The sequence below is a fragment of the Diceros bicornis genome, chromosome 33, assembly GCF_020826845.1.
Source record: "Diceros bicornis minor isolate mBicDic1 chromosome 33, mDicBic1.mat.cur, whole genome shotgun sequence".
In the NCBI taxonomy this organism is placed as follows: Eukaryota; Metazoa; Chordata; class Mammalia; order Perissodactyla; family Rhinocerotidae; genus Diceros; species Diceros bicornis.
This window is the reverse complement of record NC_080772.1, coordinates 24,746,572-24,761,977: the sequence shown is the minus strand read 5'-3', so window position 1 is coordinate 24,761,977 and position 15,406 is coordinate 24,746,572. Positions and strand designations below refer to the sequence as shown.

General features: G+C 37.6%; 1 protein-coding gene across 4 annotated transcripts in view; it reads left to right on the top strand.

Moving 5' to 3' along the window:
• Nucleotides 1-15,406, top strand: part of C33H8orf89 (chromosome 33 C8orf89 homolog) — a 48,003-nt gene that overhangs the window by 21,449 nt on the left and 11,148 nt on the right. For 2 of the 4 annotated variants that reach the window (XM_058528879.1, XM_058528878.1), the window contains 2 exons: nucleotides 1,471-1,624; nucleotides 3,662-4,531. In XM_058528879.1, coding sequence (XP_058384862.1) covers nucleotides 1,471-1,624; nucleotides 3,662-3,821 — 314 coding nt within the window. In that variant the 3' untranslated portion in view covers nucleotides 3,822-4,531. The other 2 variants (XM_058528880.1, XR_009216583.1) reach the window with 2 other exon arrangements.

The following is a 15,406-nucleotide window of genomic DNA, read 5'->3' as shown; positions in this document are numbered from 1 at the left end:
AAGAAACCCAAATCTTTAACAGTACCTTTTTGTATTAATAATTCTAGCCAAAACTTTATTTTTTGAGTGAGTTATGTGGAAAATATCTTCTATAGTTGGTCAATAGAGACTAATTTGAGAACTTTTGACATGTATAGGAGTGTATTAATAGCTTTTCTCCCTTAATTTCAAATTATAATTGTATTTCCTGTTTATCATGAGTTCTGCCTTCAGCTTTATTTTTTTTTTTTTAATTTTTATTTATTTATTTTTTTCCCCCAAAGCCCTAGTAGATAGTTGTATGTCATAGTTGCACAGCCTTCTAGTTGCTGTATTTGGGACGCGGCCTCAGCGTGGCCTGAGAAGTGGTGTGTCGGTGCGCGCCCGGGATCCGAACCCGGGCCACCAGCAGCGGAGCGCGTGCACTTAACCGCTAAGCCATGGGGCCGGCCCTGCCTTCAACTTTATTAATGGAGATATAATTCTTGAAAATAGCAAAATTCAAACTCCCCAACCATATCATTACTCCTGGTTTTGAGTGTGTTGCTATATTTTTTCAACTTTTTCGCTAGATTCCCGTTAACGGTACTCAGAAGACACAAGTTTATCACCCCCCTACCAACAAATCTAATTGTTGAAAAGAGGATCTATATGTTTTTTGATCAAGAGAAACTGTTTTTTTCCCAAAAGAGGAAAAATCAAAGGTTGCAAAATAGAATTTTGAGTATTTAATGTAACTCCAGTCCTTTTAAATGCTATTTTTATTTCTGTGCTAGACTTGCTTAGTAGAGGAAGCTTAAAAACAATTCTCTATGTTTAGTTTAAAGATTACCCAACCCTTTAATCTCTTAATTTGCTCTTTCCATTTACTGCCTTCATTTTGAAGGTCTTAAAAATAATTTGACAATCTCTTTGTCCAATGATATGTGAGGTCAGTAGAAGCAGCAATCTTGATGCTTCAATGTTGCTGCTCATAGATTTGGTGTGGAATTTTGCGGAGAGAAAATTAAAATCAATGCCTAAAATAGAATTCTTTTATCTCTCATTGCTAGCTTAGATGATCGTGTATTTATGCCTCTTAATTATTTACATAAAACAGGAAGGTGGATTTAAAGTAGCAGATAATACAAGACTCTTGAAAGTGCTTTTAAACTCTATTTCGATGTGAAGGTATTTAATATTCTGGGAATTCTCATTATATAAAATAATAAAGGCAGAGGACAGTGACATCTGTGGGAGATCTGTGACACCGTCCTTTTCCTTATTCTAATTCTTAATCAGCCCCTTAATCAACTCTTCCCTATAGTCCCTGTACTAGGAATTGAAAGCTATTCTCTTGGGAATGATGCTAGATAAATTATAGTAGCTTAATTTTCTTTACTTAATGACAGATTTACTATATTTTATTATGCATTTTAGTGTGTAGTAAAAGAAGTTATATATATTTAATCAAGAAATAATGCAGATAATTATGATGCTATTTTTAATTAGAATATACCACAGCATTTGGTCTAAAAGAGTTCAAAGAATGTGTCAAAATGCCATATTTACCAGGATTGCAAAGTTGCCAAAAAAATGTAAGTTCAACTCCGCTAGAGCTTCATGAAAGACTGCTGCATGCTGATCGTGAGATGCCCCCAGTCAGGTAGATCATTTCCATGCAATTCGCTTCTGTTGAGTGTTTATTTGTAGTAATATTACTGAATGTAGAGTTTTTTCTGGCTAGGGAATCTAATTTTTTCTTGCCTACTAATTTTTTTCCATAAAGGATTTAATTTTTTTAATCTAAGTTAGTGGTTTTATTCAGTTTGGCAAGTAGGCAGTTTTCTCAGTTTTCAAGTGACATTGCAAGAAAAGGATTTAAGGACTTCCTTTTAAAAATCTTTATTGCCATGGTGTAGATTGCCCATGAGAATATTGGAATTTTTATAAATAAAAATAAATGAACTTTATGCAATATTAATGGGTTTTGTTACCCCAAGTATAGAACCTGTGTTTCATTTCTAGCTTGACTGAAGTAGTGTGAGGGGAGATTCTAAATGAGATGTCAGTCTAATGAAGACCCTGCATTGACTCTCAGAAATGAGTTTGTCAGTCAGACAAGCCCCACTGACTTTGAATACTGGCGTTTAAAAACATTATTATAAATACCTTTCCTACTATAAATCAGACTGGCTGACATACCATTAGAAGAAAACTTCTTTCTCTAAAGAGCTCTATAAATTAGTTAGTAAGACAGTCTTGTATTTTATTTGGTTTCTACTTTGGTTTATTTATTTATTCATCAGATATTTGTCAAATGTCTAGTACTTGTTCTCTTTGCCTAAAAAAAGATGAACCATTTATAGCAGTCTGAGTTGCAACTCTCTTTAGGAGAGAATTTATATTTTTATACTATCTCCTGCCATAAAGGGCTTTCAAGTCATATATAGCACACAGGTATTAGAATTTCAGAATGTATTTCTTGAGTTTTCTACTAGTATTATTGTTCTTGCTAATTACTCTTAAAATGAATTCTGATAATATACGTAGAGAACTAAAACATACTAAAAATGAAAAGTTGTGAATAGTTTTTATCTAAATTATGAAAATAACTAAGAACTTTGCAGTAAGTTTGGGAGAAAAAAGAAAAACAATTCTTTGATAGTTACCCATCCTAACATACCCATTTTTATTGTTGGGTGTTCTCTGCTATCCTTCTTCACTTTCATGGATTTTTATTTTAGTGTACTTACAATTTTTTATTCTGCCTTTTTTTACTTAATATCACATATATACATTTTTTCCTGTCACTACATAATCTTCAAACAGTCTTTACTGTCTACATTAAGTAAAAAAAGTAAAAAGTTCAGTTTTTTTAAGTGGACTTTTAAGTTGCTTTGACTTTTTCAATTTTGTAAATAACACCACGATGAGCAATAACACACATAAAGCCTTTCCTATCATTTTTCATATTATCCGAGGACAGATTGCCAAGCTATAAAAATATAAAAAGCAAAATTATTCTTTCTGAAGTGAGATGACAGTGAAATAAGGCAGAATCAGAGATGGGAGGAGAGAATGAGTTGCTAGTAGAGGAGATGGTGACAGTTCAAGAGGAGGGATGGTAGGGATGTAGAAGGAAGAGGGACCATTGGAAACAAGAATATAAAACTTGCTTAAGGACAGTGAGTTTCCATCATTACCAAGACACCTGTATCCCTTACGCTCGGCTAGCTCGTGTCAGTTTCATCGGGAGTCACAGTGCCCTTTGGGGGGGGCCGGGTAAGAGTGTGCAGGGCTGCCCCTGGCAATAGACCTGTCAGTACAGACCCGTCTTGTTACCCTTCTTTCAATGCATGTGATCATCTTAAAGAAATTGGAAGCCCTGAAAGCACCCCCCTGAATTCGCCCATTCTGCTTCTAAATTTTAAGTCTTCATTTTATTTCCTACTGTTTTCACCCCATTTCAGTTTATTTTTTTCATTTGCAATTTGGCTATTTGTGAAATGATTCCTCAACATTTTACATTGACTTGAGTCAATGAAGGCTAATTTGAATATATTATATTTGTATGATGACAAGTGTTCCTCATAGATAAAGTGGAAGAGTGGTGACTAAGTGCCATGACGTTTATGAAGTGCTTGGCAAACGTAAATGTTAGTTCTGTTCCCTGTCTTTGACGGAAGTGTCTTTATTTTAGCCATTCCAGTGAGAACATGTCGAGTTGCCTGCAAGTATTTTATTCTCCTCTGCATATTGCACAGCGCCCTGTGAAAGAACAGCCTGGGCAAAGCAGGGAAGTACTCACTTCTGTCTGTCTTGTGTCCAATCCCTTACTCCCCTTTTTTTTCCTCATATGAATATTTGATTTTAAAACCAATAAAAGCCTCATGTTTTCTCAAATTCCTTTAATGATAATCAGAATTTTTCAGTGACTCTCAAGGCACACTTTGGTAATATAACTGAAAATAGTAATCCAGAGGTGAAGAGCATTTAAAAGTTCCACAGACTGCTAAAGTTTAATATAGTTACACAAAATTTGGAGTTCTTATGGATTATCTCACCCACAGCAGATTCAATCATGACATATTTCCTATAATAACCTACTTATTATCTAGGTTTATTCTAGTAGGAACAAAAGTTAATTATGACAAAATTCAGATTGTGGTGATTAGTAGGTAAAAAGTACACAAATAAGTGGTAGTTGGTATCTGGCATATCCAGCTCTACCCTGTTAATCTAATCTTGATTCCCTTCCACTCAGCATCCCCTGAATCGTGATTAATGAGAGTTAAGATAAAGATAAGTGAATATAAAGATGGGAAAAGTTGGTCATAACTCTCATCCACTGGTAAAATTTATTAGCAAAAACCGTGATATTGAGTTGGTTCATATCTGCTTCTGATTGGGTTAGTTGTGATGGAAGGAGTTTTCTTTCTTGAATGTTTATTTAATTTCCATGTGATGTCCTTCAACAAGTGAGTTTCACTGAAAGTGTGCTTCTTGTCTCTTATTGTATTTTTAAAAATTACTTACCCTGGATTTATATAAAAGTGATTTTATGATAATCTATAATTTTAGGATGAAGAAGACTAGGGAGACATGCACTGTGGTACCACTTCAGGAGAAATGCAAAGGTGAGCTAGCTCATCTCTTCTCCAACCACATGTCTTGTTAGCGCATTGAGTATTTAACTTCCTTTCTTTCCATTGATTTAATTGTCTTTGTTTTGTTAATGCTTCTTCTAAGCTTTGTTTATTTTATAAACTTAGTGGATGTTGTGTTCAATATATACATACCTTTATTATCCCAGGACCCTGGGGTAGGCCCTCGTCATGTCTCATGATCGTCATCACAGTCACCTGCAAACTCGTCTTGCTTTGAGATTCTAGCCTTTGAAATCCTTCAACACTGCAATAAAAACCTAAAACCTTGGCCTCTAATCACATCACTCCCTTCAAAAACAATGACTCCTCATTACCCACAGACTAAAGGGTGAACTCCTTAGCTTGACGTTGAACCCTTTACCATCTTGCCCTAACTTTCCTTTCTAGCCTTAGTTCCTAATTAATTTTTTCATGAATCCTGTGTGTCTGTAATATCCCACTACAGAAACTTATCTATATGCCAACAGTTTGGGTTCCAAAACTACTCTTAAGTTGATTTATTCTTAAGTCCTTGATGACTAAGAGGGTTTATAGCAGCAAGGTGCATTTCCACCTATTTGGAGTATGAGTTTGTCCTTTGAAACTTTAATATCTGCATTCTCACTTCCACATTTCTAATGTTTCATCAGAATTTTGTTTTTTAAAAAGAGACATTGAAAAATATGTTGAGCCAAGTAATTGCACTTTTAATGATGTCTACAAGATTATGAAGAATTTCCTAGCAGCTCTGGTATCTACACTTAACTGCCTCATCCTTTACTTTCATGCATTACAGATTCATGGGGACATTATACCAAGAGAACCATATATAGTGTGTGACATAACGCATATGTCTAGCATTTAAGTTCCCCAGTACATTCTTAGCCGTTTCCTCAAGTAATTTTCCCAAAGTTAATGGTAAAGATTCTTGAGCCATACAGTCAAAAGTTTTCCATTTTGTCATTATGTTTTCTTGTCTTTTGTTGATATTATGTAAACTAGGGTTTTCAATAGTGACAGTATTAACATTTTGGACCAGATAATTCTTTGTTGTGGGGGTCTGTCCTGTGCTGTTGTATGATGTTTGGCAGCATCCATGACCTTTGCTCACTAGATGCCACTAGCACCCCCCAGGTTGTGGTGATCAACAGTGTCTCCAGACACTGCCAAATGTCTGTAGGTGACAAAATCCACCCCCAGTTGAGAACTGCTGGTGTAAACATAACATCTTTAACATCACACGTTATTTGCTACTTCTCCTTCAGACTATCAAATGTTTCATCCTTTACCTATGTGCAACAATTATTTCCTTCCCAGTTTAACATTTTTTAAACCCTTCTTATTTTTATTTTTATCATAATCATAGTTTCTTCTTCCAGTACATTCATCACTTCTGTGATTTGGCACTTATGGAATAATGGAGTCAACAGAGCACCTCCAAACAAACAACAAAAACTAAAATTACTAAGTAAGACCTTTAGCGACGTTGTTGGTAGCCGTCAAAATTGACTTGTTAGCAGCTTTGCAAGTTCAGTCTATAGAAATTCATAAGGTTAAATGTTCATGAACTTCTCCTTGGATATTTCCTTTCTATGAATTTCCATATACTATAAATAACTTCTGTAATCAACAGGCAGCATAAAATAAAAATATGAATTTTAATTCAAACAAAAGACATTTGTTTTGCATGTTGGCCTACATGAACATTTGCCTGCCTATTTTCCAATAGGCCAACTTTATGGTTCTTTCAGGCCAGTAATGTCTTATTCACTTTTGTGTCCCTACAGTACCTACACCAGTTTTTGCCACATATTGAGTCTTCAGTAAATACTTGATGATTTTCTTTCAGAGTCACCCAAGAAGGCAGTTCATTCATTCACTTGCCACATATGAATTGAGTGTCTGTTCTGTGCCAGGCATTGTTCCAGGTACTTGGGCTTAGGGTCCATCCCTCAACAAAAGAAAGATCCCTGCCCTTGTGGAGCTTACATTCTTGTGAGAGAATACAGCCAACAAACATTAAATATAATAAATAAGCCCATTATTTACTATATTAGAAGGTGAAAGTACAATAGAAACAACAACAAAATAGAACAGGATAAGGTAGATCAAGAGGTCTGGGGAGAGGATAATTTACAGTTTTACGTAGGGTGGTCAGAATAGGTTTAATTGAGGGGGTAATATTTGAACAAAGACTTGAAGGAGGTGAGGAAGATAAACTCTGGGGGGAAAAGTTATTCTCTTGGGGCCAGCAAAGGTCCCAAGGCAGGATGGTACCCGACCTGTTGGAAGAACACCAGGAGTCGAGTGTGGCTAATCTCGGAGTGTGGAAGATGACGTAAGAGAGGTAATGGAGCATCTGACCATGTAGGGCCCTGGAAGGGACTTTGTATTTAACTCTGATTGAAATAAGAAGCCATTGAATGACTTTAAGAAAAGAATGATTTTAATGTGATCTGATCTAAGTTTTTAAAGGATCACTGTGGCAACTATCATCTATTTCAATAGTTACACCTTTTGAAAAAATGGCGCAGGGGCCGGCCCAGTGGTACAAGCAGTTAAGTGTGTGTGCTCCGCTGCGGTGGCCCGGGGTTTGCCAGTTTGGATCCTGGGCGTGCACCGACGCACTGCTTGTCGAGCCATGCTGTGGCGGTGTCCCATATCAAGTAGAGGAAGATGGGCACAGATGTTAGCTCAGGGCCAATCCTCCTCAGCAAAAAGAGGAGGATTGGTATCAGATGTTAGCTCAGGGCTGATCTTCCGCACAAAAAAAAATAAATAAACAAACAAACAAAAACAAAGAAACGGCCCAGAGAACTTGCATCTCTGGCTATGACGAAATAGCTTATATCAGACAAACTTTACCACCAAGAATTAGCATAAGATCTAATTATAAAAATATAATAAAAATATATTTTATAATATATAAAAATAATATAAAGTATAAAAAGTTATATATTATACATTTATTATTAATATAAAAATGATAAAAATATTAAAAAGCAACTGTTTTAAGGTGTCAGGAGCAACCATTTCCAACAGGACTTGAAAGCCTGGAGGAATAACTGCAGAGAAGTGAGCCCAAAATGCTGTGAGCAATTTCCTCAACAGATGTTTGTCTGTTCCTAAGTGGCATGTATGCTGGGTAATATTTCAAGATGTCAAGCAGAAAACAGCTTCTTGAATGCTAAAGAAGTGAGCAGAGATTTCAGTAGCTTATCGTTTGCTGGGGAGACACAGGTGGGAGTTTAAGACCTACCAACAGGGAGAGCCCTTGGTAAACACCCCAGGCTTTCAGCTGAAACTCCTGAAGGGCTAAACACTATAAATAAAGGCATACCAAGAATACGCTAGCTTTACAAAAGCCTAAAACCTAGTCTTGCCTGCCAGAAGAAAATTAAATTCTCTCTGGAGAACTATGAGATGAACCAGAACCCTATAGGTTTATAGAAGAATGACAAAAACCAAGAGAAGAAATAGACATCAGCAGCAAACTTACAAATGATCCAAATATTGGAATTATTTGACAGGGACTTTAAAAACTATATTTAATATGTTCAAGATAATAGAGAAAAAGATGAAAAATTACATCAGGAATTAGATCTATAAAAAAGAATCAAATAGAAATTCTTGAACTGAAAAATACAATAGTTGATTAGACTTAACAGATGCTAGGACACAGGCAACAAATGCAAAAATAAACAGGTAGGACTACATCAAACTAAAAAGCTTCTGCACAGCAAAAGAAACCATCAACAAAATGAAAAGGCAACCTACTGAAAGGGAGAAAATATGTGCAAACCATATATCTTATAAGGGATTAATACCCAAAATATGTAAGGAACTCCTACAACTCAATAGCAAAAAACCGAATAACCCAATTTAAAAATGGGCAAAGGACCTGAATAGACTTTTTCCAAAGAAGACATGCAAATGGCCAACAGGTACATGAAAAGATGCTCAATATCACTAGTCATCAGGGAAATACAAATCAAAACCACAATGAAATATCACCTCATACCTGGTCAGATGGCTGTTATCAAAAAGACAAGAGATAAGTGTTGGCGAGGGAGTAAAGAAAAGGGAGCCCTGTTGGTGGGAATGTAAGTTGGTACAGCCGTTATAGAAAACAGTATGGAGGTTCCTCAAAAAATTAAAATTGGAACTACCGTATGATCCAGCAATCCCACTACTGGGTATATATCCAGAGGAAATTAAATCAGTATCTTGAAGAGATATCTGCACTCCCATGTTCATTGCAGCATTATTCCCAATAGCCAAGATATGGAAACAACCTAAGTGTCCATTGATGGATAAATGAATAAAGAAAATGTGGTTTATATACACAGTGGAATATTATTTAGCCATTAAAAGAGAAGGAAGTCCTGCCATTTGTGACAACATGGATGAACACAGAGGGCATTAGGCTAAGTGAAATAAGCCAAATGGAGAAAGACAAATACTGCATGGTATCACTTATTTATGGAATTTAAAACAAACAACAAAAAAAAGAGATCAAACACAGAAACAGAGTAGAATGGTGGTTATCAGGGGCTAGGGGTTGAGGCAAATGGGGAGACGTTGGTCAAAGTATACAAAATTCCAGTTATAAGAGGAATAAGTTCTGGGAATCTAATGTACAGCATGGTGACTATAGTTAATAATACTGTATTATATATGAAATTTGCTGAAAGAGTCAATCATAAGTGTTCTCACCTCCCCCCACCCAAAAAAGGGTAACAGTGCGAGGTGATGAAAGTGTTAATTAACTTAATTGTGGTAATCATTTCACAACGTATACATATGCTAAGTCCTCATGTTATATACCTTAAATATTTACAATTTTTATTTATCAAATATACCTTAATACAGTTGGAAGAAAAATGAACAACAGATGATAGGATTAGTAAAATGGAAGATAAATCATTAGAAAATACCCAGTTAACGTGAAGGGAGAATAAAGATAGATAATACAGAACAGAGTGTGCAAGACATTATGTAATAAGATAAAACTGCTTTACACATGTGTAATTCTAGTTCCAGAATAAGAGGAAAGAGGAGTGGGACAGAAGCAGTGTTTACAAACTGGCTGAGAATTTCCAAAACTGATGAAAAATACCAAGCTACAGATACAAGAAGTTCTATGAGCCCTCGGCAGGATAAAGATAAGTAAAAACCACAGCAGCCACGTTATAATAAAAAGACTAAATATTTAAAAAAGGAGAGAAGATATGTTACCTTCAAGGGAGCATTGGTAAGACATACAAGTGACTTTTCAGTGTAGACAATGGAAGGAAAAAGACAGTGGGATGGCATTTTCAAAGATGGCTGAAAGATAATAACTGCCAAACTTAAATTCTATACCCAGTGAAAATATCCTTAAAAGTAAAAGTGAAATAAAGGCATTTTCATTCAAATAGAAGTTGAGAGAATTCATTGTCAGCAGAGCTGCACTAAAAGAAATATTAAGGAAGTAACGATACAAGATGGAAGCACAACAACTCGGGAAGGAATGAGAAGCAGTAGCAGTAGCAGTGTCTTATGAAGCTTAAAATATGTGTAGAAATAAAATACTTGACAATAATAGCACAGAGGTGGGATGGGGCATACATGGAGTTAAAATGTTGAAGTATTCTTGCATTATCTGAAAAACGGTAAAATAACTAATTTAAAGTAGATTGTAATATGTCAGAGACATGTGATAATCTGTATGGTAACCACTAAAAGAATAATAAAAGAATACAAGTAACAAGCTAATAGAGGGATAATAGAATAATAAAAAAATCTTGATCATTTCAAAAGAAGGCAAGAAAGGAGGAAAAAAGGAACATAGAAAAAAACTAACAGAATTGAAGATTTAAAATTAAACATAACGGGAGGAAGTCAAGATGGCGGTGTAGGCAGACTCTGAACTCACCTCCTCCCGCGGACACAGCCAATTTACAACTACTCGTGGAAAAATTACCCCTGATACAGAACTGAAAACTGGATAAGAGGAACTCCTGCAACAATGGACAATCCTAACTGAGGTAGAAGAGGCAGAAACTCCCTTCTGGAGAGGAAAAACGCCGCCTTCACAAGCTGCAGCGCCTCACAGCCGCCTAGGAACAGCCCAAAGGTACGCAGCCCTCCCTGGAGGAGCGGGCCCCTGAGCCGGGGAGCACCCCCGCTGTGGGCATTTTGTGGACCCAGCACAATCGAGGCGAGTGGCATAATATCTGACTTTGTCTGCTACTAAAACATTGGGGAATACCCCCAGAAAAGCTGGTTCACAAGGAAATTAAAACCGGCTCTTAAAGGGCCCACGTGCAAACTCACCTGTTTCAGAAAGCAACCTAAAATCACCAGAAAGAAAGGTGCACAGTGCTTTGGTGAAAAGAGACTCACCTGATAGGCCCTGAGTGCATCTCGGTGAGAGGTGAGACCTCTCCAGGGACTGGGACGTTGGCGGCGGCCATTTGTCTGGCCTGGTGTGGGTGTGCTGACACAGACGCCATTGGAGTTCTCCCTGAGGCCTGCTAGCCCAGGGTGTGCCCCACCCGCTAGAGCACCGATTTAATCCAGCTCAGCCAGGGCAGGCGGCCCACCCTAGAGACTGGCCCCACCCAACAACAAGCCCTCAGGCAACTTGTGGGCCTGCATAGATTGGTGACTGGATTCTCTGCAGCCTGGCAACTGAGCCGACTTCAGTGGGGCAGGGCGTGCACAAGGAGCGGGTGGAGAGTGTGGGGCGGTGGTGGAGTGTGTGGGGCTCCCGCCATGGAGAGACTGGGGCCGCTTCGGGAGGTCGGGTCGCACACACAGGGCAGGACTGTGTTGACTGTGTGTGTGGACCTGTGAGCGGCAGGGCTTGTCAGCTGCAGAAGACTTGTGCTCCTCAAGGACCCACATAGGGGGTTTGCCCCACCTTCCAAAGCCTGAAACAATTGGGTGCTCCCATGCCTGAGGCCAGCCCCACCCAGCTGCAATCCTCAGAGAGCTGACAAGAGATCTAAAGACTGGAGGCTTATAGCAGTTGTAAGGCCCTGAGCCTAACAACCTGCCACATGGGGGGCCTACTCACTTAAAAGAAATACTGCAACACAAATGTGGTATTAGAACTTGCAGCCAACTGTGCTGGGGCTCCCCACACCTGATAAAGAGACTGAAGGGCCCACAACAACTACAAGCAGCTGAGCATTATAACAGCTGGCCAGGAGCATAACTCGGCCTCCCTGGGTGCCTACAGGGAGAGCAAACAGGCCACAACAGAAGGACACACGTAGCCCACATAGGGGTCACCCCTGGAACAATGAGAACTGAGGGAAGCACACTGCAGGCCTCCTAAGCCATCACTTACATAAGGTCACCTATCCAAGAGCAGGAGACATAGCTGACCTACCTAATACGTAGACACAAGCGCAGGGAAAGAGGCAAAATGAGGAGGCAAAGGAATACATTCCAAGTAAGGAAACAGGACAAAACCCCAGAAAAGGAACTAAGTGAAACAGAAATGAGCAACCTACCTGACAGAGAGTTCAAACTAAGACTGTTAAGGATGCTCACTGATGTGGGGAGAAGAATAGATGAACTCAGTGAGAATGTCAACAAAGAAATGGAAGATATAAAAAAGAACCAATCAGAAATGAAGAATACAATACTGGAAATGAAAAATTCACTAGAAGGACTCAACAGCAGAGTAGAGGATACAGAAGAACGGATCTGTGAGCTGGACGAAAGACTAGAAGTAATTACCCAAGCTGAACAGGTAAAAGAGAAAAGAATTAAAAAGAGTGAGGACAGTCTAAGGGACCTCTGGGACAACATCAAGCGCACTAACATCCATGTTATAGGTGTTCCAGAAGGAGAAGAGTGAGACAAAGGGGCAGAGAATCTATTTCAAGAAATAATAGATGAAAACTTCCCTAACCTAAGGAAGGAAACAGACATCCAGGTACAGGAAGCACAGAGAGCCCCAAACAAGGTAAACCCAAAGAGGCCCACACTAAGACACATCATAATCAAAATGTCCAGAATTAAAGATAAAGAGAGAATCCTAAAAGCCGCAAGAGAAAGACAAGTTACATACAAAGGAAACCCCATAAGGCTATCAGCCAACTTCTCAGCAGAAACCTTACAGGCTAGAAGAGAATGGCATGATATATTTAAAGTGCTATAAAGAAAAAACTTACAGCCAAGAATACTCTACCCAGCAAGGTTATCATTCAAAATGGAAGGAGAGATAAAAAATTTCCCAGACAAGCGAAAATTAAAGGAGTTTGTCACCAAGAAACCAGTGCTACAAGAAATGTTAAAGGGACTGATTTAAGGGGAAAAGAGAAGACCACAAATAGGAAAAATTATCTATTTCCATGATAAGAGGGTAATGGATACAAATGCACAAAAAAGAGGTTAGATATGATATCAAAAACATAAAAGGAGGGAGGAGGGGAGTTAAAGAGTAGAGCTTTCAGACAGAGGTCAAACTAAAGAGACCATCAATTCTGTATGGAAGAAGGAAGGAACAGAGAAGGACTACTAAAACACTGAGGAAAAAAAAGTTAAAAAATGGCAGTAAGTACATACTTATCAATAGCTACTTTAAATGTCAATGGACTAAATGCTCCAATTAAAAGGCATAGGGTGGGTGACTGGATAAAAAAACAAGACCCATATATATGCTGCATACAAGAGACACACTTCAGACCTAAAGAAACTCACAAACTGAAAGTGAAGGGATGGAAAAAGATGCTCCACGCAAATGGCAATGAAAAGAAAGCTGGGGTAGCAGTACTCATATCAGACAAAATAGACTTTAAAACAAAAACTGTAAAAAGAGACAAAGAAGGGCATTACATAATGATCAAGGGAACAATCCAACAAGAGGATATAACACTTGTAAATATCTACGCACCCAATGTAGGTGCACCTAAATATATAAAGCAATTATTAACAGACATAAAAACAGAAATAGACAGTAACACAATAATAGTAGGGGACTTTAACACTCCACTTACACCAACAGATAGATCGTCCAAACAGAAGATCAATAAGGAAACATTGGCCTTAAATGACACACTAGAACAGATGGACCTAGGAGATATATACAGAGCATTCCATCCAAAAACCGAAGAATACACGTTGTTTTCAAGTGCACATGGAACATTCTCCACGATTCATCACATATTAGGCCACAAAACAAGTCTCCATAAATTGAAGAAGATTGAAATAATACCAAGCATCTTTTCTGACCACAACGGTGTGAAACTAGAAATCAACTATAGGAAGAAAATCAGAAAAGCCACAAATACGTGGAGATTAAACAAAATGCTACTGAACAACGACTGTGTCAACGAAGAAATCAAAAAATACCTGGAGACAAATGAAAATGAAAATACTACATGCCAGAATTTATGGGATACAGCAAAAGCGATTCTAAGAGGGAAGTTTATAGCAATACAGGCCTATCTCAACAAACAAGAAAAATCTCAAATAAACAATCTAACAATGCACCTAAAGGAACTGGAAAAAGAAGAACAAACAAAGCCCAAAATCAGTAGAAGAAGGGAAATAATAAAAATCAGAGCAGAAATAAATGAAATAGAGACCAAAAAAACAATAGAAAAAATTAATAAAACCAAGAGCTGGTTCTTTGAAAAGATCAACAAAATTGACAAACTTTTAGCTAGACTCACCCAGAAAAAAAGAGAGAAGGCACAAATAAGTAAAATCAGAAATGAAAGAGGAGAAATGACAACAGACACCTCAGAAATACAAAAGATTATAAGAGAATACTATGAAAAGCTATATGCCAACCAATTCGACAATCTGGAAGAAATGGATAAATTCTTAGAATCATACAACCTTCCAAAACTGGATCAAGAAGAAGTAGAGAATTTGAATAGACCAATCACCAGTAAGGAGATCGAAACAGTAATCACAAACCTCCCCAAAAATAAAAGTCCAGGACCAGACGGCTTCCCTGGTGAATTCTACCAAACATTCAAAGAAGACTTAATACCTATCCTTCTCAAACTCTCCCCAAAAATTGAGGAGTGAGGGAAGCTCCCTAACTCATTCTATGAAGCTGACATTACCCTGATACGAAAACCAGAAGACAAGGACAACACACAAAAAAAAGAAAATTACAGACCAATGTCACTGATGAACATCAATGCAAAAATCCTCAACAAAATACTCGCAAATTGCATACAACAATACGTTAAAAAGATTATACACCATGATCAAGTGGGATTTATTCCAGGTATGCCGGGATGGTTTAACATTCGCAAATCAATCAACGTGATACACCACATTAATAAAATGAAGAATAAAAATCACATGATCATCTCAATAGATGCAGAGAAAGCATTTGACAAGATACAGCATCCATTTATGACAAAAACTCTGAATAAAATGGGTATAGAAGGAAAGTACCTCAACATAATAAAGACCATATATGAGAAACCCACAGCTAATATCATCCTCGATGGTGAAAAACTGAAAGCTATTCCTCTAAGAACAGGAACCAGACAAGGATGCCCACTGTCACCATTCCTATTTAACATAGTATTGGAAGTCCTAGCCAGAGCAATCAGGCAAGAGAAAGAAAGAAAAGGGATCCAATTTGGAAATGAAGAAGTGAAACTGTCACTATTTGCAGATTACATAATTTTATATACAGAAAACCCTAAAGAATCCACCAGAAAACTTTTAGAAGTAATAAACAAATATGGTAAAGTTGCAGGATACAAAATCAACATACAAAAATCAGTTGCATTTCTATACACTAACAACGAAGTAGCAGAAAGAGAAACTAA